The sequence below is a fragment of the Aspergillus luchuensis genome, chromosome 1 (assembly GCF_016861625.1).
Source record: "Aspergillus luchuensis IFO 4308 DNA, chromosome 1, nearly complete sequence".
Lineage (NCBI taxonomy): Eukaryota > Fungi > Ascomycota > Eurotiomycetes > Eurotiales > Aspergillaceae > Aspergillus > Aspergillus luchuensis.
This window is the reverse complement of record NC_054849.1, coordinates 3,985,886-4,007,831: the sequence shown is the minus strand read 5'-3', so window position 1 is coordinate 4,007,831 and position 21,946 is coordinate 3,985,886. Positions and strand designations below refer to the sequence as shown.

Sequence of the window (21,946 nt, the reverse complement as noted above, 5' to 3'; positions counted from 1 at the left end):
TGTCTCGCGTATGTCTGGTGCCCCAAGGGCCGTGATAAAGAGGGGAATATGCAGAAACCAACTAGGCTAGTCGATCTAGCTGTTAATTTGTTGATGGATAACAGTATGTTGGTTGGGGAAAGGGTGTGGGATGTGATATCTAGTAAACGGGTTAACACTGGAGACTGGAGGCAGTTGAGCGGTAGCGTCGCTGAGGACGGCCGGATCGGGTCAAGGAAGAGTTTATGTACAACGGTCGCCCAAGGGTTTGCGGTCACTTTGCACAGAATTTCTGTGCCGGCGGCAAATACGCAGGGCCGTCACCCGTGGGCTGGATCGAGCGAATTGGATGAGGAGGGGAGGCAGCAACCCAGGAGGATTTGGGCCAGCGGCAGCATAGGCCTGGGTTGCCGCTGTGATGAGAACGATGGTTGGCACGTCCAAGTCGCCCTAGACCGACGGTCAGACTGTCAAAAAGGCGGAGAAAAACGAGAGTGGACGGCGATCGCAGTGACTTCCTTGGATACCAGAGGTCGACATGCAGCCGGGTGGGCGTCGGCGGGTGACGGCGCCCCGTGAGAGGTCGGTTTGTCGGCGCTACTGCTGTGACGACTCTTGCAGCAACACACCATAGGCTCTGATTGCTTCGCAACATGTACGCGCCCAGGAGCTTGCAGGTTTCACCATCTCCTTAGTGCCATTTTGAATTACCTCCATTCCCAGCCCCGCCCTCCAATGCGATGGTATCATTTGCTCTGACACCTAGGATACCAGCACTCGGCGAACCGCCAGCCCGTTACAGAGTTCTCCAAACGAGCGCTGAATGCCACACAATTGGAGCCGTCCTCGTCATCACCTATCAGAATCAGCTTCTAACTCCAAACCTCGTGGTCTCGTGGCCAGGAACGCCTAAGGCCGGTCCACGTTCTCAGCTTGAGTCCAACATCGGCGCCAGTACACCCAATGGATATGGCAGTATACCCGTCAAATCTGAAGATCATGTCAAAGCAATGGCAGTCAACTGTCCTAAGGAGACTGGAGGAGGCAATCCCTGTAATGATAGCTCTAAGTCCCATGGAGGACGTCTGGATATCCAGTGATTGCCGCCGACATGGAATAGTGATGGCAGACAGCTTGTGTATTACTCCAGTGGGTTTATCGATGTATGGGAACTGCGTATCTGAAGATATTTGATACTGGGCACGTAATTCGGTTTGACTTGTTGTGCCAGAGAATCACAGATGGGTTTCGGGTGTTCGCTAAAAGGGCTCCGAGAACCAGGCGCATGGCAACCATTATATCGAAAGCTGGTATAACAGTTCAAGTTTGATTATCGCTATGCAGGAGGGTGGAAGATCCTTCCAACCTGTGCCATCAGCCCATATCACAATCTCATCACACCGTTCCTTGGGCGCCCCACCTCCGGAACGAAAGATACCCGAGATGTGATCGTCCAGTTTCATGTGTCAACGCAGGCACATTTACCTTGTTTATGAAGGGTTGCCATCGCTGTCTCTATTGTGAATTCATACAATTTCTTCCAAATGGGCGTCTATTCGTAATCCCCAGCGGATCAACATCTACCCTAGAGATAATCTAAGAGATGCTATATGATGATGGAAGCTCTAGTAGCGAACGGCCCGTTGTGGAGTTGTCCGCTCTTCCCGTGATTTTTTTTTCTGTAATTGCTTAGTTCATGATTTACGCTGCTGATTAGTGCTCTGGGCACATACATAACTCAGGGTAATTAGTAGGATACCAATACTATGGTAGTTCATCCTGGCTTTATGCACAAGTGTGATCACTGTTGCCCGCTGTGCTCCTTGCCCCCATTGCCTATGTTTTGTCGCCGTCTTGCTTGAAGGCGGCAACCGTCAGCAGCAGAGACGGCCCGGTCCATGGGAGGAGCTGCAGGTCTTATAACGAACGACTACTAGCCACAATGTAGTTGATTTCATGTTGGATGGTCAGTCTGATACTGTATGTTAGCTTCTTTCAAAGACTGTTGAGGTCTTGCTCGCCGCAAACCCGGCTTATCTTACTCTAACCCATTTCCCCTCACTCTTCCACACTCTCCTCCTTGCAGTAGACACAAACGCAGTTCGGAATGCTTTCTCTTCCTTGCTGGTCTTGTGTTTACATTCCCTTTGTTCTATTTTTGATCATGATTCTGGTCCAGCTAGATCGCATCACCAGATCGAATATAGATTGACATAAAAATAGAACATGTGTTTTCTTCTGGAGCATGTCAAGCAGCAATGAGGCCCGAAACTACCGATGATTTCTCAGATATGCATTAGTGGGGATAGATTTAGATCAGCGCAGCTCGAGAACGTGGAAATTCGCAGTGTCTATCCGACCCCGAGTGATAATAATAGTCAATTTACCCCTTGTTCGCATGGTCTGTGGGTGCGACCATTGAACGATAATCGCAACTAATGCATACTGTTTACGAAATTAACAACAGAGTAACTGGATTTGGTTAGATTCGCGGATAAATAGATTGATAAAGCGTTATTTAGGTGGAGCTTAGTGCAGCCCTGTTATCTAGAGTTGAAGCTATGGCAGCCAATAAGATGTATTGCCGGGCGGCGATTCCAGGGCCAGTTGCTAATTATGACCTCTCCTTGCAATTTATTTATAGGAACAAACCGGGGTAATGGTAGAAGTCGAATCGCTGGATTTGTAGTCTCCGGAGCACCCAATGAATGCTGGCCGAACCTATACCGAAGCGCTCAAGATACGGCCGGGCGCGTAGGGGAGAAGTCCGGGCGGTTACGGGTTGCTAATTAAGGGATCTTCTTCGAAAAAAGAGAGTTGCGTCGTGCCTCCGGGGCTCCGAGCGTCATTTGCATTCCTTTCTTTTTCCTTCCTTCCTTTCCCCCCACCTTTGCACGGGCCGAGTCCCACTTACTCCGCTGCATGGCACCCAGAACCAACCCCGTTGCACCGGTGGGTTAACTACTGGCTTTGACCAAATCAAAAACTAATCCTGGAAGCTTGGCACGTCTCATTTGACGCCCGTTGGGGACGGGTAGCCAATGACACATATTGAATATCCTTCCCAAATGCTGTGACGGAGATCTATTGGGTCACGATTTACCTGGAGGGAGAAATCAGTATCGCCCATGCGCGGTGCGTCGCTAAACATCTCGTTCTCACCTCACCCTTTTTACTGTTGATGTGAATGTCTCCCGCATACAAGAAAAAAAACCACGCATCTCCATGGTCATTTGTAGCCATAGCATACAGACCATCTAGATTGTGATAGACGTCCTTGCGACCACAATGGTGTGATAGCAATAACCTGTAACGCTATTCATCTACTCCGCAAGTGTTGGTGTTTTGGAACTATTGATTGACCAAAGCCAACAGGAACATTCGCTTGACCAACCCGGCGCCATCTCTACGCGCCGACCTCACGTTCGCGCTAAGGACGAACCAAGAAGACCCTGACAAGAACCTATGAGACCGAGGAAGTTCCCTGCAGCCGTCAGAGCTGCGCGTCTAACAGCGCGGGCGTCTCGACCTCCCACGCTCTCTGTCAACCAACATTCCTTCCTTTACTACAGTTCCCAATTTAGCAGCGCCGCGTTTCTATTCACGATCTTCGAGTCTATGATGATTTGCTCTTCGAGATCGGTCCCCACAAGGCGTGCATATCAGACCTGTTTTCGAACAATATCCCTTGTCCATCAACCGCTGAGGTTGGCAAAAAATAGCAACTATCAGACTATGCGTATGCTGGCGCAGGTAAACCGCATACTTTATCATATCTACTATCCTAACCAGAATGGCTTCATAAAGAGCAGCTCGATTCCACTCGAATTCTGTCTTCCATCCTCTCAAGGACTCAAGAGTTGAGACCCATCCAGAGGATATCAAAGCATCAATCCAACTTCGCACTTTTGTTCTTCGTCTTGTTTCCCTTCTTCTTTCGCACTGCTATCAGGCTTTTTATATACTACCTCTTAGAAAAAAAAAACTTACATCAGATATCGCGTTTCGCACCCCACTTTTCCACCGCACTTCGACCATTGCCTCCGTCCTGCGAACTTCTGGAAAATGTCTGCTCCAATGGCATCTTCTTCCAGCCTGCCGGTCTTGGGCGACCCCATCATCTCGGATAGGGACAGTCCGGAAGCCACTGCTAGTCCGGCAGCGGCGGACAATACGGAGGTCACTGGCAGTTCAGAGGCGCCCCAGGCTTCTGACAAGCCAAGCGGATCCTCCAATGGCAAGTCCAGACAGAGGTCTCGCTCAGGTATAACTTCCCCCATAACAGCAGGACTCAGTGGTCACAAAAGATACAGGGCTATCTCAGGCTTACAGCTATGCTCTTGATCTGATTGCTAATCATGTTGCCTCCAGGCTGCTTCACCTGTCGGGTGAGGAGAAAGAAATGCGACGAGTTTCGTCCAAACTGCGCCGCATGCACTAAGCTTGGGCTGAGGTGTGAATACCGGACTCCTCAGTGGTGGGCAACGGTGGAGATGCGCAAGAGGCAGAAGGAGCGGATAAAGCAGAGAATAAGGCAGACCAAGATCATGGAGAAGGAGGGTGGGCTTCAAGGTAAGTCCCACGCACCTCTCACATGCCTAATATGGTGTCCAACCTAGTATCACGTACAGAGTATCGGGATCGGATTTCAGCACTCGCCCGGCGCCCTCCTGTCAATGCGCCCCCTCGCACCCCCCGCCCCGCGTTCGCAGAGCTCCCCAGAGCTGTCAGTCAGTCTCTCCCGACGCCTGTAAGCCCCGGTGATGACCAGTTGAAGTCCCAGCAGGATGCCGTGCTTCAGAGTATGGGTCTGGGTTCGTCCCCGACCTTGCCTCAAGGCACTTCGTCCGTTCCGGTCAACACGTTCACATTACCCATCCTGGGGTCTTCCTCACACACGTCAGCACTTCCTCCCACTCCGACGTCGGCCCTCTCGACTCCGTCTTTCCCTCAGTCCCCGGCTTATTCCCACTCTTGGTCCATGATGTCGAGTCCAGCTATGCCGACGTCTGCGTCTTCCGGTCTTTCGCATCTGCCTCCCTCAACCCCTCTCCTCTCCAGCACTGAGTGGAGTCAGCCAAGTCTCAGTCCCGTACAGTCAAGTTCGCAGCAGTCCTTCAACCCTGTGGACGGTGGTGCTCCACTGTTCGGAGGTGCCCAGAAGCCTCCTCTATCAGAGACCTTGCGCAGCTTGATTTCGGTAGGAGACCGTGCCCTTCCACTTCTCGACCACTTCGCCGACCATGTTGTGCATCTCGTTTTCCCCATCCTCGAAGTGAGACCCGGTCCTGCTTTGCATACCAAGGAAATCCTCGATTTGATGCAGACGAACAAGTCCTATCTCCACTGCTGCCTGAGTGCATCTGCGATCCACCTGAAGAACAGTCTCCGCCTCGACGACCAAATGGATCATGACATTATGGAGCATCGTTTCACCGCAATCAACTATCTCACTGAGATGTTGGACAACAGCACCGGCCACTCACAGGTAATGGATGCGACACTCGGTCTGATCTACTATCACTCGTCGGTTGCCACCACGGAAGACTACTTGTCCGACATCCCTTGGAGCTACCACTTCCAGGGTGTCTCGAACCTCATCAAGAAGCTCAACTGCGCACCCAGTCCCATGAATATCACACTCGTTGCTTGGGTAGATATTCTTGGAGCTACAATGATCGGTAAAACGCCCCAGTTTTCCCACACTTATCGCCAAAAGCACACGTGCGGCATAAGCTCTGGGCTGCAGCATATGATGGGTTGTGATGATCGCCTCATGTACCTGATTTCGGAGATTGCGTGTCTCGAGTCCCTGTGGAACAGCGGAGTCATTGATGAGCAGTCACTATTCCAGCATGTCTCGGCCATGAATGACCAGATCAACTGGACAGAAGCCACCGAGTCCCCAATTGGGGCACTTTACGATGTTAGCGGGGCCATCCAGTCAGAAGAGTTGGCCAAGCTTGTGACAGCCATCTTCCGTATCGCTGTTCGCCTTTACCTGCACAGCCTCCTTCCCAATTTCGACAGCTACGACGCGACCGTCTTGAGCTGGGTTGCAGCTATGGGTGATCTTCTGCAGACTATTCCGGCCGGGCCTAGTGGCTTTGATCGCTGCCTGGCCTGGCCTTTGTTCATCGCTGGTCTGTACTCCGCTCCTCCCAGTCTCTTCCGGAAGACCCTGGCAGAGAGAATTGCAGCACTGCGGTTCCTAGGCGACTTTGGGAGTATTGGTCGGATGTATCAAGTCCTGAAGGAGGTCTGGAGGCTTTCAGACGAGACTGGTCGTATTCCTGGAAGCGGTACCAGGCCTCCCAAGAAGCCGACCAATCCCACTCTCAGTGATACCACCACTCATCCATCGCAGCTGATGCAGCGGGTGCAGGAAGTCGAGGAAGCCGGGGATCTCGAAGAGCAGGAAGCCGACGAGTTGGAGCAACAGGAAGTGGAAGAGCCCCAGCAGGAGTCCAAGTATATCCACTGGCGAGAGGTCATGCGGAGTAGGAAGTGGGAATACCTACTGCTCTAGTGGGGTTTTCCATTGAACATGGCACGAAGATTCTTGCAATGCTTATTTCCATGAGCAGTTGAAAGGTGAAGAAGGGGACGATGGGACGAGGTGACAAACCTACAGAAGGGGAACAAGACGCGCAACTGTATGACAGCATCGATCATAGGTGTCACTGACATGTCAACGCACAGGTGCACCGATTGAGTGCAGTCTTTTGTTTCTTTTTAAATCTATTTCAATCTTTGGCGTTGGCGTTGGTGTTGGCTGTTGGCTGCTGGCTGTTGCTTGTTGGAGTTGGTATGGCTTTTTGACATTTGTCACGCGGTGGCTATCTGAAGTTATGGAGTTCGGTTGGTGTTTAGCAGTGGCTATTTGATCTCCTGAGCTTTCTGACATTTGGAGTTCCATTGGGCTTACGCAGTGGGTATTTGATACTTATTTTCTGGGCTTTCTGTTTCCCTGCTGCTTTCCATTGCGCGTCCTCTTCTCGACCCTCCTCCCGTCTATCCCCTTGTTCATTCAAATTTCGTTGCCCTTCTGTTCTATATTCAAGGTGGTGTGGTAAGTCTCGATTTTCCTGGCCCTTTGGGTCCTTTCTCTACATTTTCGCTATTGATCCTCTCGCTCTGGGCTCTGGCTAGTCAGTGATTACTCGCATTCTTCACCTTTTTCACCTTTCTCCTTTCCGCTGATGTTCGAACCCTACCAACTATCCACTTTCCCTGACCCCTATTACTCCTTCGATTCTACCTTTCTTCTACTCTTCTTCTTACTCTTCTTCATTTTCCTTTGCTACTACTTCTTTCACCTTTCCTTCGTGATCTGACTAGCCATCATTCCTCTGCCCCAACACTCTTATATATCGACGCTTGCTCATATGTTACACCAACGTGATTTCCCTTCACACTCTTTCGATGCTTGCTTTTATGATTTGTTCATGATTGATGATCACTAGTATATATTCCCTCGTTATACCATCGTTCTGTTTTGCTTTTGCTTCCGATTGCACATTATATTTTCGCTTCTTGCTTTTGGCTTCTTGCTTCTTGCTTTTTGCTTTTTGCTTTTCAATATTACTATTGCTCTTGCTGCTGACTTTGCTGTTCCCACTATATCCTTTCGTTAACTGTTAACGAGGCTCTCTGTTTGCTAGTCATTTAATGCGAAATTGGCCGTTCTGCTGAAAACTTCCGCCGTAAAATATACGACCTAGTTAGGGACAATACGTAGACATCGTCTGTTATGTTATTCGTGAGAATTTCATACAAGATTGTCGGATCTTTCACTGGGTGCAATGTTTCAATAATGGAAAAGGAAGGGCAGTAGGGCATACACAGTGAACGGCACTTAGCAATAAAACGCAAGCACTTGTCCATAAGGCCTCCACCACCATTCTGAATTATGTATATTATTAAGACATTCACTGCAGTGAGGCGTCACCTGATCATCCGCCACCTCTGCTTAAGTGGTCTCCGACCATCATCTTGAGATTTGGATAGATCAAGTACATATAGCCAACCCTGCCACTTGTGAGCCTAGTTTGAGGATGTCTACCGACCACTAACGTACCTATGACCAGTAATAGGAGGCACATCCACTGCTCCCAAGTCACTGAATCGACGAACTCCAAAAAGGTTCACAGGCATAACTCCAATTCCAACCACAATCCATGGACCCCAAATGTTACCTAGTGCAAGGACGGTGGACACGAAGAGACATTCCAGAATTCATATATAAATCCTTAAAGTCCATCTAATTCATCCATGGATGAGAATGGCGGAAAGTTCGAAACGAAGCCAGCCCATGCAAGGGAACGAACCCAATCTTTGTCCCTTATCAACATGCCGCTATAATTCGCGCTTTTGAATGAATCATTGTGCATCAAAAATACTAAGGGGATCTGTTTTTCATACTCGGACTCGAAAGACGACGTCGCTATGAAGCAGGTAGGGATGAATGTATACTACCATCATAGGTAGATGAATTTGGACCGTCTCACGACGTTACCTTTGGGAAGGACGAATCTATCATACGCGAACCGAGCGTACGATAGATCCACTGCAGCGGCAGCCTCTCATAGCACATTAAGGACCAAGTAAGGAAGATACGCTTTTCCCAACAACGCCAGGAATGTGTTTTGGGGGAACCCAAGCGAAGGTTAGGTCCATGAGCTCTCTACGGCTACCCAGCTATCCAAACGCACGTCCCATTTGCACCTGTTCTCGCAAGTCTGACAAGCACTAGTAATCTATAACCATGTGGCGTTGGCAAAAATAGTACAACATTTGGTAATACATACTAGCCTTTCTTAACAGAGAATAGGACTACCAACGATGAGATCATCATGGACCTCCAACTCTCCAATAATCTAACCTTATATCTAAGCCGCGTGACTGAGGTTACACTCCTTCCTGGACGATGTGGCTTCAACTCTCAGCAATCTGCCGTGGAGGATCATCGTATACTTGGCATAGAATCAATGCTATGTTAGCAGAACTACTCGAAGCTCACCGACAGACATGTCCTGTACTGACGCAAACCACCAAGGTACTGTTTATTTCATTATTACCGCTAAAAGCGACTAGCAGAATCCTCGAAATTAAGGCCGCGATGTACCAGCGGGCTGCTGATGCTAGCTTTCAGTGAAGGATTTCACTCAACACATTGCGCTCCACGTGGGCCACGAGCTATGAGCGCTTCATGGCCATACATCGACATTAAGGAGCGACTAAAGCAGATCATGGACCACAAACATCGCTAAAACTTCGTCTGATAGGTCATCAAGGACAAACAAGAAGGCTGCAAGACACCTAGTCCGGAACCAACCACTCGTAATAGTATCTAGCTTGGTATTTACACAATGACCACGAGTCAGTATCATCCTTCGAAGGCCGCATATGCTTAAACACGTCCTCTAATCAATGAGCTAAATACACTGTCACCCAAAATACCTACCTAACTTTCTTACAAAAAAGCCATTCCCACCAGCGCCTACGCGCTGAACTGTGCATCAGCGCAGTCCAACCGGCGGAACGAGCTCCCACGCAGCCTTATAAACGAGACAGCCATCACCCAAGCAACTCATTCCTGCCGTCTATCCCATCATCACCATCCTATACAATACACATAATCCCAACCAATATACGTGAATAGTAACAGCAACAAAACAAACAAGCTTTCCACACACTCTCTTCCCACGACCCAACAACTAAAATCAAACAAAAGTTAATTCAGTAAGAACCACATCAATAGGCGTAATCCTTTCCCGTGCGAGGCTAAAGCTCATACAAAAAACCAAAACCAAGCGATAACTTCGTAAGTACGGCCTAAATACTTAGTTATCATCAAGGCCAACGGGAAGGAAATGTCATCTAATACCAAAAATGGGAGGAGAAAAGGGTATAACTAAAAAAAAGGAAAAAAAGAAAAGGAAAAAAAAAGTAAATAGGATAAATAATTTTGACACCTGGTATACAGCAATACCCATCAAGCGCGTAGACCGTCCCAACTACCCTATCAGCATCCAAGAAACAGGACGTAGCCGCGCGGACGGCACAGCCTCAACTAGTCGTGCAAGCACGGAGGAGGAATAGCTGACCAATGAGTGTTTCCCACGCGGCTCGCTCGCGCGTTGGAAGGAATGCGCTCTAGGTTTATGTAACGCATACATGATTTCGTAGGATTGCGTTGAGCTTGGATGCGATTGTTCTGTTTGTCGTTTTGATTGGGTCGTGGGTTGGACAGGTGGCTGGAGCACGGTGGGAGGATGCGATCCTGGAGGATTCGGAAAAGAAGGGTTATCTTTCATTGTTTGGACTACTTACTTTGGTGTGCTTCGTAGGCGGATTATTCCTTCTGTAGAGTTCGGGGCCTGGTGATTGGCTTCATTGGTTTAGCTAGGACATTTTCTGGTTTACTGGTTGGTGGTCATAGCGGGGGATTTTTTGGTAGAGATCGTAATTTATTTCAAGAAGTCATTGCGGATGTTATGGTACTTGAACGATGGATAAGCAGATGAGTAATAGACCAGAAAACGAATGCATCATATCATAGTAAGCGGAACCAAAAACAGATAACAAATGCCAGAATCACCAATCATAACGAACAGTAACGCCTTTCCAGTAGTAGTGCCAGACTCAGCGTGCATACCCGAGGCAATAACGAATGAACCAACCCAATGATAACCCGTAAGACCGCAACCAGAAACCATACAAAGCATAACGCATCACCAGCCATGTATAATGCATCCGTAAACTATGAGATACAGTGGTTTTGGGTGCTCCTGGATCCTGTCCAGTAGTAACAGTAGTGAAACAACATCATAGAAAATCGTCCAACCGTCTTAAGTGTTGCGACGGTCAAGGTTTCTTCTCCGCTTGCCCTGCGGCGGAGGGTCCAGCTGGGGAGCCCGCTTATACTTGATTGTAGTAGTCACGACTTGTCGGACAGTGAAGGAGTTTCCTGCCTCGCTGACAGGGGACTCAAAGGTACGAGTCCGCCAATCCGAGGGAGAGAAAGGCGAATGAAGAGGGTGTCCGCTCCGAGGAGACTCAGACGATGGAGTGTAGACGTATGGTGGGGGCAGGCGCATGCGCTGGACAGGGCCTTTTGAGGTATAAAGAGCATTGGAAGCTTGGTGCAATGAGTTGCTAGCACTTCTTGAAGGACGGCTGCTGGGAAAGGTGGTAGACGTGGTGCTGGAAGGCGCAGAAGTAGGAGGCGAGCGAGGCTTATCAGCCATGTACTTGTAGAAGTTTGCCCGAGACGTCGTGGGACTGGAAAAGATAGGACTGAAAGTGTTGAGAAACTCTGTGTAGGCAGAAGGAGGAGTGATGGTAGCCTCATTGTCCTCATCTTTCTTGTCATCGTTGGCAGGTCTGTCCAGGTCGAGACATGTTGTGAACGTCCGCTCACGAAGTTCAGAGGGGAAGGTCAAGTGCTTGGGAGCTGTCGTCGTCAATGGATGGAGGGTTGGCCTTGTTGGAGCCATACTGATGTATGGAAGATGAAAGGGATGTGTTCAAGGAGAAGGGGAGCAGTAAAGATGTGTAGAAGATTGAAGAGAAGAGTTGAGGTATTTGAGTGGAGTGTGTGGCAGTTGATTGAAGATGGTGTTGAGAGATGAAAGTTGGACACAGGGAGAGATCAAGCCCTTTATCTAGGCAAGACCGATGAGCGAAGGACTATCTTTCGTGGCCTTCTGGCAATGGCAGGATCTGTGGATAGGCGTCAGAACCATATACATCCCGTCAGATGTCAGGCGTAAACATACCGAAATTCCGTAACAAACGGTATTAATACAGAGTTATGCGTATGTATGACCGCCAGGGCCGAGTATTACCTAACCTGGCCTGGTTAGCACGTTCAGCTGTCCAAAATAGCAACCTGCAATCGATCCACCTACTATGTATCTGACAGCAAAATAAGAACAGCGTGCGGTAGGGATTATTGCACAGCCTGGAGACAGGGTTTCCAGCCTTGTATGAAGTTCAACGTGGCAAAGTTGGTTAATCGTGAAGGATCCCGTTGAACTAGTGAAGGTCCACAGGCCCGCTGATGACCCCGATAGTTTGCAGTAAAGAAGGGCACAAAGTAAAAGATCAATTAAGATTCTTGATGATGATGGTAGAAAGTCAATATTGAGTAGGAACATTACCTTCTTTTATATCTATCTCGAAGACACTTCTTCCTGTCTGTAAACACCGGAGTATGCGCATCTAGCATTGTCGCGCGCCATCTGAAGCAAGTTTCATGTCGACGACCCCTTTCCTTCAGCATCTTGACGAATTTCTCCTCAATTCCTCTGCATTATCTCGTCTGTGGTTTGTTGAAGCAACGCGCGCGGTTCTACAACCAGTGTTGACCCGATCATTGCCACGGTGAAGGCAAAGCATGGGGTGGTTCGAAACATGCTCCTGCAGTACTAACGACGTGTGTGGTATAGTCTGCAGAAGATAATCTAGGGTGAATTGCGGCAGAAACGCCTTCAGCATGTTGCGGTCCAATCGTAAAGCATTAACCGAAACTTCTAATCGCCATGTCGGTTTCAAAGATGGCCCCTTACATGGCAACGTCGAGGATATGGCGTTCTGCGGAGGTGACTGGACCCTGGCCCTAAGCGATTATGATAAGCCATGCCGGTTGTTGCCAATGGGAACGATGTCGATTGCCGCTGCGCTTTCCCAAAACACAGGAGCGGGAATACGCATGCATTATCCTCAAGTATCTTCTCTGTTTTGGCCAGTGAATATCGTCGAGGCAGTGTTTTGGCCGAGCTGTGCTACGTATTAACGCCCATAGGAGACTATGCCGGGTAGTGTGCTAAGCGCCTATTTACTCCGTGGCTCATTCTACCTGGCGCGCTTAGACAACGAAACAGTTATTAGTGCATTCAATTGACTTTAAGGCATGGACAAGTGTCTCCTTCGCAAAATACTAAACGATTGTTATGGTGACATCTCCAGGGAAGAAGGCTAGCCTCGGTGATGAGCAACATAACTGTTCATCACCATTTACCCCGCTCTTCTAGCAAACCTGCTGGTTCACCATCACATTGCCATCCAGAGGATGCACCACACAATAACATAAGACTATGTCTGTGATATCATCTCCACAATCAAGCAATCGGCGCCTGGGTGGACCATTTAGTGCCATCTTTACAACATGATTGGAACATGGAGGGGGGGTAGGTATCTAAAAACAGCAACACACACCATCTGCTGTGATACTATATTAAGCGCAATGACAAGGTTGGATCCCTGCACCAATTATGCTTCGAATGGCTGTTCTCCTGGAACCGAGTCAACGTATGGGCTGCTCAAATTCTTCTCGTGCATGTTCAGGAAGATGGTGCCTCCAATCATGCGAAGTGCTAAGCGCCGGGCAAGATATTCTTGGCAACTGGCACCCCGAGCGGGTACTAAGATTAGATCTACCGCTGTTCTAAGAATATGATCCCTGCTCAGGTTATTTTTGGATTCCTACTACACGCTATCTCAACCTCACGGCTACACCTCCAGTATTTACTGGATCTTAATAGCATTAGGAGTGCTGTAGGAAAGTATTCAGGTTGCTTATAAGATGTCTTTCGTTCTGTTTCATCTCATATCAACCTTGGATTGATCTGAAAATGAACCAAGATCGCCTTCTTAACCCAGTATCAACAGTCCATTGCAACCACACATACTTAGTCTCAAATGACTACCAAACCCCATACCTCCGCAACTGCAAAGCCAATTTGGGTCAGCCAATCCAATGGCAGAATTCAAGCGTCGCGCTGATCCGAACTTCGCTCGTATTAACCTGCTAGCAAATCCCCATCCCTCATCAACCCCCGCCACCCTCTGCAAACCTGAATACCCAGCTGATCTATGGTCGACTAGTCCCTCGCTTCGTCGCACGAATACCTTAGTGCATAGCTCAGGTTTTTCACAACCAGAAATCTACCATCATTATAGCTTGTTCTATTCTTATCTCCCCATGTGGTCCCTTCCGCGCTTATTCAAATGTGCTTCCAATGTGCTGACCGAATCATATCAGGTTGCTCTTCACTAGTCAAACAAGCGTCCTTCTCATCCCGCAAAGTTCGGAATCATACTTGCATGTCATTAACTTAAGTGCGTATCTCTCTTCCCATCACACACCCTCATTATCCCTTGTCCCCACTATGAGCGCGATCTACTCCTGTTGAGGGATATCCCCCGCCTCGAGGTTGTTAATTTTAGATCATACTATCGATTGAGCGCTTGCATCGACCTCCTGCTCCCCTCATCTCCTGTCTATCCTTCTGTTCAGCTGCATGAATGACTACTTTGTATGTCATTCTTAGTATGTTCGTACGATACTGTACCGTACACACAGGGATTGTCCCTCCATCGATCCAGTCGGATGCATTCTTCTTCTACCCAGCTATCTAACTTCTTACTCCATGCTTAATCACACAATTTATCACATCCTTTTCTAAAATTGGATCATCTCCCCCTAGAATTGCATAGGGCGAGCTCCTTTTCTGCTCTGTTTAGCGCTTTCAACGTGGATGTCGGTAAATGACTTGCTCTTCGAATCATCTGCTATATTTAGTAGTCCTCACTTCATAGCATCATTCATTTCCATGAGGAAGATCTTCAGTGTGAAGGACATCCAGCTCATTGCTGTTGTCATCTACCCCTCATAGGGCTAGTCAGGGGTACACCCACCTTCATCACCTTGGTCAGTAAGCCTTCAGTCAGGCCCACGAAGTGCAGATTTGGTTTCACAGGATATCACACAAACACATGTCCGCCATGTATACCCCTCATTCCTTATACATTCACGTGTCGGGGTTTCATATTAGGAACCGAAGTATGTTCGACGACTCTATTTACTACAATACTCCAGTCACTCTTCGGCATGGCCTAGAAGATTGCCTTGTCTACTCTCCTGCATATCTCACGTCTTGTCCATACTACATAGGTGTGCATTATCGGTGGTTAGTGTGAGTAAAGTACTTCTCTTATAACATCTTACCCCTCCCAACTTACCCCTTCAGCCTTTCTTCTTTCCTGTCTCAAGCATAAACATAGACTTATCCTCAACCGGTGTCATGTGTACACCTTGCACAATTGGTAACCCACACCCAGAGGGTCCTTCTCAAGCTACCTCCAAAACAACTTTGCCTTTTCCCTCCCACACACCGTCAGGACCGGGTCGTCTCTGGATTGATTGCAGCTACTGTTTCATTTATCCTGCGAAGCAGTGCCCCATCAAGCCACATCAACGGGTTCAGCTCAGTCCATAAGTATTCCCAGTTCTTTGCTGACCAAGAAGTTTCATAATCAAGTCTACCCTTAGGAGAAGAAAAGTTCAAGAGACTGAACCCGGCGTCAGCAGTGTTACTATCTCTTGTCGCCCATAACTTTTCAACTGGACCATCTCATATACCCCACCCCCTCCCTTTTTCCCAATCTCACTTCTACCAACACCCCAATAACATCCATCCCATCTATCAACCCTTCACAATCACACCTACCCTACTCACCACGACATTCCTCATTTTCATCCATCAAATACAATCTAATTAACCCCACTATAGTAACCTTTCCCACATACCTCAAAGCATAAATCACCCCATACGCTATTTCGCGCGCACAATAGCCCACATAATAAGAGCATTACCCATAAAGCGCAATCAACTGGATACAGCTATGTTACCCTGCGGACAGGTTAGTATTGAGAAATCCCTTGATCAATATAGTAAGGAAGAGCTTTGTGGTACTGGTGTGTTGTCTGAGTTGACTCATGTGTGTGCTTAAAAAGTGTCAAGACTTAGATCAATCATAGTGTCAGTATTGACAGATTAGTGTATCACATGATGGAGTAGTTGTATCCGGGAATCAGTTGGGTCTAGTATGGACCTGCAGAGTACTAATATACTACTCCGGGTAAGTTCACTGCGGTGATCTCCATCACGTAGGCCAGTTGACTGGTCAGCACGAGTCCTATAGTTAATGATATTGAGGGTCTGACTACAGCATAGGAAGAATCATTAAACTCAAATGCATCGCCCGATTATTGAATTGAGAGTAGACTAGTACAGAAAACATCATGAATGCCACCCATATCCCAAGAGCCGTAAATCATTCAAATCCAACCCATATACCAACAGCCTATTAGTTAATACCGGGACCTGCTATATACATAAGGTCCCATTAGATGTACAAAAATAATCAAAAATCAAAACCGTGGTATCATGTCGCACAGTCGTGGTGAACAGAGTGGTATCATAATCGAGAAGATGTAAAAGCGATGAAATCGGAAGAAACGAAGGAGGGACTTGGACCGCATCCGAGATGAAAGGAATAAACAGCTGGAAGAGTCATCACATTTACTCTTCAGTCAACGCGTCGTCTCCAGTCTCGCGCCATTCCTTGGATCGTTCGGTCAGGCGTCGCACACCTGCCACACGCTGGGCCCAGTGGGCCTCAGACGGCGATCGGAAAGTATAGGCCCTTTGCGAGGAGATTACACCGATGCCTTGCAACACAGCCTTGCGCGAGTCTCTGGAGAATACCGCAGGATGGTTGATCCATTCCAGCGCCGACTGCAGGTCTGCGTCCAACGCCGTCATGGTCTGACCATCGACTGCAGACACAGAAGTGATGGTCGCCGTATCCGAAGCCGCCGACGAGTGACCGTCAAACATAGACGACTTGGGTGAAGAAGAGGTAGGAGTGTCTGCTCGGCTACCGGAGTCGCTGGTACCCGCTGGCCTGGCACCGGGGGGCAGAGGAGGAAGACCACCCTTGCCCAGGCCCTTCAGGATACTGCGAGTCTCGGTCAACAAGTGTTGCGCACGGTCATGCTGGCCACGGGACACCAAGGTCAAGGCCCGCGTCAGCATGTCGGACGTCAGAAGCTCCATGCGTCGTTGAACGATGGATGGATGAGGAGGGATGGGTGGGCTAGACGGGCGACCAGGTTTGGCTTTCGGGTTAGGTGGAAGCATAGTAATGGCCAAAAGCGACGGTCTTGGAGAATGAGTAAGATGGCCTTCCCGCAGGAAGTCACCATAGGTCAGGTCTGCCTGGATCAGGGGGACCTCCTCAACGCTCGCCACACGCTGATCATCGCCATCAGACATACCCCCTAGTGCCTCTAGTCCTGACACCAGGCTCTCCCAGGCATCTTGAGGCGTAGTGTCTTGCGTGGAGTTGTCGGGAGGTATAACAAGCTGGACCAGAACGTCACGCTTGTCGCCAAAGCGCAAGTCTCCTAGAGCTGCCTCTGCATCACGGCCAGTAGCACGTTTTGTGGTATGCAGAGCTCCACTAATCTTCACGAACTTGGCAGGAGACCCCTCGGGTAGACGAAGCTTCAGCTTCACGTTCTGGTGGGAGGTAGTCTGTAGTGCGCCCAAGCAACCAGCGACACACTCGCGAAGCATCATCCAGTCCTTCACGTAGACGTATGAGCCTTTAGTCCGAGTAGAGAGTTCAATAATAGTGTCCGGTTTGTGGGTAAGCCCAAGGCCGAAGGAGTGGATGTTAACCCTGCAAGCACCGTCAGCAAATCGTCCATTGGGCCAAGGATTAAGAATAACTTACTTGGCAGCTTCAGCCCTGGACACAACAAAATCAACGCTATCGGGATCGGAGGTGGATGTATCACTGATCAGAAGGATGGTAGAGATGGGGTTCGACGACTTTCGTTGCATCAGCAAGTCCATGGCCACGTTAGCACCCTCGACCACATCTGCACGAAGACTCTTCTGTCCGACAGGTCTGATGGACTCAAGGATCTTGGGCCATCCACCCCAAGACTTGGTGGTCATTCCCACTATTGGGACGCCTCCACTGCTAGACCCAAACGTCACCAGTCCCATACGGTCGCGAGGGCCAAGGCTTTGTACGAGGAATCTTAGTGCATCTCGAAGGAGCGTGATCTTCAGTCCTTGCATGGAAGAAGACACTGGAATCACGACTACAAGGTCGAGAGGAATATGGATGGATGGCGCTGGGCTCTCGTTGCCCATGCTCGTATAGTCTGTGATAGCCGTGTTGATTGATCGGGCTGCCCCGTAAGACGAGTTGATCGAGGCCTGGCGTTTGATTGGGTTGTTCCGGTATTCCTCCTCCTCTGCGCCAGAATTATCATAGTCGTAATCATTGTTTGGAGACGTGCTCTCAATGGGATGGAGGTCGAGTAGGGAACGGCGCCAGAGCTCTAACTGATTGCGATTCGGGAAACGAAGGTAAAAGCAGGGAAGCTCACTGACAGACAGGTTCAGTGCAAGGATAGGCTCGTCTGCGGCAGCTTCCATGCTGTTCAGGTGCTTCTTGATGAGAATGGAACCCTTCAAGGTGCACCGGGTTGGCTTCGGCTTAGACTGTTCATCGTCATACGGACGGCGCTGGGTGTTCTTCTTCTCCTTGACGCAGATAAGCATTTCTCCGAAGAGATAACATTCCAGTTCCTGCCAGGAGGTACGGTCTTTCCCCACACTCATGTGGCCGTGCAAGCGGAGCTTTCCGAATCTGAGTTTCCGTCAGCGTTGCAATCTTGTAACGGCCAAATTGAGTCACCTACCGGTTGAATTCCAGGCCGTGCCAATTGTCCACCTTGTTCCGCAGGTCCTCTGCCAGATCGTCCAGGTTCTCCTGGCTTTCATAAGGTACTGGTTTCGGCTCCTGGTTTGGGGGGAAACGCATTGCGCCGTAAGGTTCGTCTTGGGGCTGGTCTTTGCCATTCGCAGTTAGGTCGCTTGCATCGGGCTGCCAGCTGCCCTCAGGCACTTCCACCGTTATCAGACACGTCAAAGACTGCTGCTGGCGTGAGCGATTAAGCGTCGGGAACTCGCTGCGGATTGTCACCGTTGGTGCCGGGATGGGATTCTTCGTGACGGCGGGACGGGGGCTGAGGTCAGACTCCATAGCTTGCACGTCGTAATCATGGCGTCTTCCATTGGCGGCATGCTGATGCGACTCATTATAGTCCGATGAACCAGCAACACTTCCGTTCCGCGAGTGATGTTGGCGGGATCCCATGGTCAGACGTTCGACCCGTTCGCGGTGGCTGCTATTGTCGCGGCTGTCGCGTCTGACGTAAGTATCCCGACTGTCACGGTTATGAGGCCGGCTTCCTGCATGACTTCCAGCATCACTGGGCCGCCGTGCTTGAGCTGGAACAGGTTCCCAGGGAGGAAGATTAGACATGCCACTTCGATGAGTCGCAGCGTCACTAGTCACAGAGCGGACAATATTGCTGAGCTTCTCTGTATGCGGTAATGATCAGCATAACCGTTATTCCGATCCCTGCAAGGGAGAGAAGACCTACCGAGATCCAGCATATTTCCCCCACGGCTAGTATCAAGCCCTAACGGCGCATCGCATGTTGGGCAGTACTGGCCCTCGAATTCGCGAATATATTCGTAGAAGCAGGCTTCATGTGAAACATGAGTGCAGGAGAATTGGAGAACACGTTCACCGCGCAAGGTATGTTCCAGTGGCTCGTCGCAGATAGCGCACTCAGTGCCGACGAACGTTCTGTCTCTCCGCGTCCGAGTGCGGTCAACATCCATTAAGCCCGCCATTGGCCTGCCTGACCTGGAGTTGAAGGACACGCGCGACGAGTTGTGGGAATCAGACGGCCAGCCGGGGTCTTGTTGGCTGGAATAGACGGAGTTGGCTGTGGTAGAGGGGGCGCGAGACCGGGCAGTTTGAGCAGAGTAGCCGGTTTCAGGGCGCTCTAGTGGTATATAGGTGAAGGTTCGGGGTGCAGGAGGTGGCGAACGAGATTTGGAATTAGAAAAGAAGTCTGCCAATAAATCGGATTTGTCACGGTCAGTGGTGATGAAGTGAGATGGGAGGCCAGGTAAATCGCAGAGGCCAAGACGGACGACAGCAAAGACAAAGCAATGCAGTCGTCTCACATAACACCAGTGTAGAAGGTTGGAAGAATGAGTCAACTTTCTAATTCACGTGCTGACCCCAAGGAGGGTATAGCAATGAATGAACTGTAATGGACAAGGGACAAAAAAGAAGTCCTGAGAGCTCAAGAAGGAAAAGAACGGGGGTGCAGCTCCAGCAAAAGAGAGGAGAGACAGTAGAAGAAAGAGAGATAAGGAGGGAAAAGGAGAGTGGATGGCAGACAGCAACCAGAAGAAACAGAAAGAAAAGGGCAAAAAAGTGTAAATGATAACCAGAATAAGAAGGACAATAATAATAATATAAGATTCAGCAGCCGAAAGTTAAGAAGAATCAAGAGTAACACTAGTACGAGACACTATACTTACGGAGCGGAGACTTCTTTTTAGGACGAGCACTGCTGCCACGCTCGGATGTGTGAGGGCCAGAAGAATCGTCATTCCCAGACGTGAAATCCGATCTGGGAGAGGGCCGATGTTTCCACATGGATCACGGCAAAAGAAGCTCCTGACGGGGATCAGGAGGACAACAGGATCAGGAAGGAGGAGGTTTTGGGAACTTTTGAAGAAAACAAGCAGAGAGATTTACTATTTAGGGGTGCCAAGTGGGGGGGGTCAAGACGTAGTGGGGGTTGAACCTGAGGGAAACGCCCCGAGGATGGATGAGATTGACCAAGAGTGGAGGAAGATGAGTGGCTGCAGTGAGAATCACCAACAAAAACGTTGGTTGGCCACGCGTGAGACTGGGAAGGAGGGAGGAGCGAAAGGGAGGGAGGGTGTGTTGAAGATGACGAGAATCTGGGAGAGGAGAGGGAAAGGAGAAGGCGGAACAGGAAAAGATGGAGATATCGCACTGGTGCGAACAATTTTACGACGGCGTCCGAGCCGGTTCAGCGAAGCCGTTGATAGTCGCTGGGGCGGAGCGATCAGTATTACGAGAAATGGTAATACTACCTTTACCTTTTTTTGTGTACTAATTATTTTGTAGTATTTAGTATCCGTTGTTACCTACTGAGTAACCATGGTTATTTCCACTACCACTTAGCAAGTACCAGTCTAAAAGACTACTTGCACAACAGACACAACACACACCAGATATAATTATTTTCATCCTGGTTTATATCGAGTGCTACATACTCCATGACCTGTACTCTCCTTTCAAATGGGGTAATTCTTTCGGAACGGTATTGACAGGAAAAGCCATCGGCGTATTTTGTGAATTGGAGATTACTGGTCTATAGTGGGGCCATGACCGCCGAGCCATGGATGTCTGGAGCTCACTAAACCACGCAGTGGGGCCGATCCAGGGACTGGATACAGTCAAGTCTCAAAAGGACGGACTCTCGGTACGGGTAAACCTAGGTATCTGAGTAACTACCCCTGAAATGCTGGAAATACTTAACCCCCTCGGACTAACGTTTCAGAGAATGCGAGCAAATATGGTACAGAAATCACCCGGTTTGGAAGGCGTGAGGTCATCGTGCAGCCACGATGTAGTCAGATATGAGCTGAGAATTCTCCAGGTTAAAGTTGCATCAACTATCCAACAGATATCTTAACTATTCACTCCAGTCTGAATCCCCCGGAGACCCGTCATTTTCCCATCCCTTGCATCCTCAGGTAAAATGGTCCGTCCAGTCAAATGCTTCAGTGCTAATGCCCTACACGGAACTTGGACCTATCTTTTGCATCAATCTGCTGCCAATTATCGGAGATTTCTTTCACCATCACTATCAGCCTAGCCACACTGAGGCTTTGGATTCTGCAGGCTCCAATGCCCACTGTCGATTATTGAAGGCTGCCTGCCAGCTATGTATAATGAACGGTGTCTGAGTGGATTACGCCCCTCATTGAGTGACCATCAGCAGCGAAAATAACACATCGGGGTCGTGTCTATTGACACTCATATATAGCGATCCTCGTTGGACCCGGTAATGATATCCCGATAGGCTGGTGCTTTTGCACAATTCAGCAACGATTGGCCTTAATCTCGGCACTGGACCGTCGATCCTCGAACGTTTGCTGTCATGACGAGGAAGCAAATCGAGTCCCATCCA

At 49.2% G+C, this 21,946-nt stretch overlaps 4 protein-coding genes across 4 annotated transcripts; 2 read left to right on the top strand and 2 right to left on the bottom strand.

Moving 5' to 3' along the window:
* Positions 1-4,044: 4,044 nt before the first annotated feature.
* AKAW2_11346A (uncharacterized protein) lies at positions 4,045-6,508 on the top strand (the record flags this gene model as incomplete). The annotated part of the gene is made up of 3 exons (XM_041683820.1): positions 4,045-4,243; positions 4,351-4,551; positions 4,611-6,508. 3 exons carry the CDS (start codon positions 4,045-4,047, stop codon positions 6,506-6,508), a joined length of 2,298 nt encoding a protein of 765 aa, XP_041538066.1.
* A 4,324-nt stretch (positions 6,509-10,832) lies between these two features.
* AKAW2_11345S (uncharacterized protein) lies at positions 10,833-11,480 on the bottom strand (the record flags this gene model as incomplete). The annotated part of the gene is made up of 1 exon (XM_041683819.1): positions 10,833-11,480. One exon carries the CDS (start codon positions 11,478-11,480, stop codon positions 10,833-10,835), a length of 648 nt encoding a protein of 215 aa, XP_041538065.1.
* A 2,264-nt stretch (positions 11,481-13,744) lies between these two features.
* AKAW2_11344A (uncharacterized protein) lies at positions 13,745-14,044 on the top strand (the record flags this gene model as incomplete). The annotated part of the gene is made up of 1 exon (XM_041683818.1): positions 13,745-14,044. One exon carries the CDS (start codon positions 13,745-13,747, stop codon positions 14,042-14,044), a length of 300 nt encoding a protein of 99 aa, XP_041538064.1.
* Positions 14,045-16,352: 2,308 nt separating this feature from the next.
* On the bottom strand, positions 16,353-20,376 carry AKAW2_11343S (vWFA and PH domain-containing RING finger protein; the record flags this gene model as incomplete). Its single annotated transcript, XM_041683817.1, has 5 exons — positions 16,353-17,517; positions 17,572-18,501; positions 18,554-19,238; positions 19,301-19,780; positions 20,259-20,376. 5 exons carry the CDS (start codon positions 20,374-20,376, stop codon positions 16,353-16,355), a joined length of 3,378 nt encoding a protein of 1,125 aa, XP_041538063.1.
* Between the last annotated feature and the right edge of the window lie 1,570 nt (positions 20,377-21,946).